The 1,142-nt window shown below is 51.4% G+C and overlaps 1 protein-coding gene across 1 annotated transcript in view; it reads left to right on the top strand.

The window, feature by feature from the left end:
• arap2 (ArfGAP with RhoGAP domain, ankyrin repeat and PH domain 2) overlaps positions 1-290 on the top strand; it is a 9,639-nt gene extending 9,349 nt beyond the window's left edge. The window contains exon 8 of the mRNA XM_056576134.1: positions 1-290. This exon is cut by the window's left edge and continues 159 nt beyond it. Within this exon, the coding sequence (XP_056432109.1) occupies positions 1-7 (7 nt within the window). The 3' untranslated portion in view covers positions 8-290.
• The last annotated feature ends 852 nt before the right edge of the window (positions 291-1,142 follow it).

Raw genomic sequence — 1,142 nt, 5'->3', positions numbered from 1 at the left:
GAACTAAAGATTGAAATAGCCTATTTCCTCTCAAATCACTAAGTTGAAACACTATCTTGACACATAAATGTTGGCAATACAGAAAATAAGCCATCCTGGCTACACTTTTTATGAATGAACCAATTTTATTACTATTATTTATTTTCCTCCAGTGGCCACCGAGTCACTATAAATCATATTATATTAATTATCATTAATAATTTGCATGGAAATAAACCCCAATGAATAATTCTGAGGGTCATTTGTGCCTCCACATTTGAAATATGAGTCACATGTTGGGTTTTTGTGTCCCTGAGTCCTTGATTGACCCTCCTTCATCTCAGAGTCAACTGGTAACCAACTTTCTCCTACTTACGGAGCTTAGGTCGGCCACTGCCACTCCTTCCTCCTCCTCCTCTCTCCTGCTCTTCTCTCCGCCTCTTGTCCCTCTCTCCTCCTCTTCCTCTTTCACCCCCATCTCCTCTATTCATCTTGCTCTTATACTGCTCCTCTCTCTCTCTCCATCTCCTCCTCTACTCTTCTTGTTCCTGTACTCCTCCTCCTCTTCCTCCTCCCCCTCCTCCTCCTCCTCCTCCTCCTCTTCCTCTTCCTCCTCTTCCCCCTCCCCCCCTCCTCCTCCTCTTCCTCTTCCTCTTCCTCTTCCTCCTCCTCTTCCTCTTCCTCTTCCTCTTCCTCCTCCTCCTCCTCCTCCTCCTCCTCCTCCTCCTCCTCCTCCATCCAGGAATAAGGAGGCAGTAAAAGATGAGAGGAGACAGAGGAGGCGATGATGGAGAGAAGGGGGACGACTGAGGAGGAGAGCATGTCAGGGAGGGAGGGAGGGAGGGAGGGAGGGAGCCAGACTGACAGAGCTCCAGACGGACGGACAGCTCTGTGTGAAGGAGGTGCCTCTGCTCCCTCAGCAGTTCAGAGCCGCTTCGTCTGAGCTGAGCTCCTCACCACCCTGACAGCCCGACGCTGAGGGGGAGATTTCACTCTCACTGTCTGGCACCACCTGGCTCCCCCCTCGTGGGGGAGGGAGGGGGGGGGGGGAGGGGTGGATAGAGAGAGCGGGAGGTGGTAGCTTATGAAGGAGTAGGCATCATGTGAGTGACCACACAGCAAATTACTTCCATCAGGACCACTCAGGTCCGTCAGAAACTGTC

The sequence above is a fragment of the Gadus chalcogrammus genome, chromosome 17, assembly GCF_026213295.1.
Source record: "Gadus chalcogrammus isolate NIFS_2021 chromosome 17, NIFS_Gcha_1.0, whole genome shotgun sequence".
Lineage (NCBI taxonomy): Eukaryota > Metazoa > Chordata > Actinopteri > Gadiformes > Gadidae > Gadus > Gadus chalcogrammus.
Note: the sequence above shows the minus strand (reverse complement) of the source record. Positions and strands in the feature narration are given on the sequence as shown.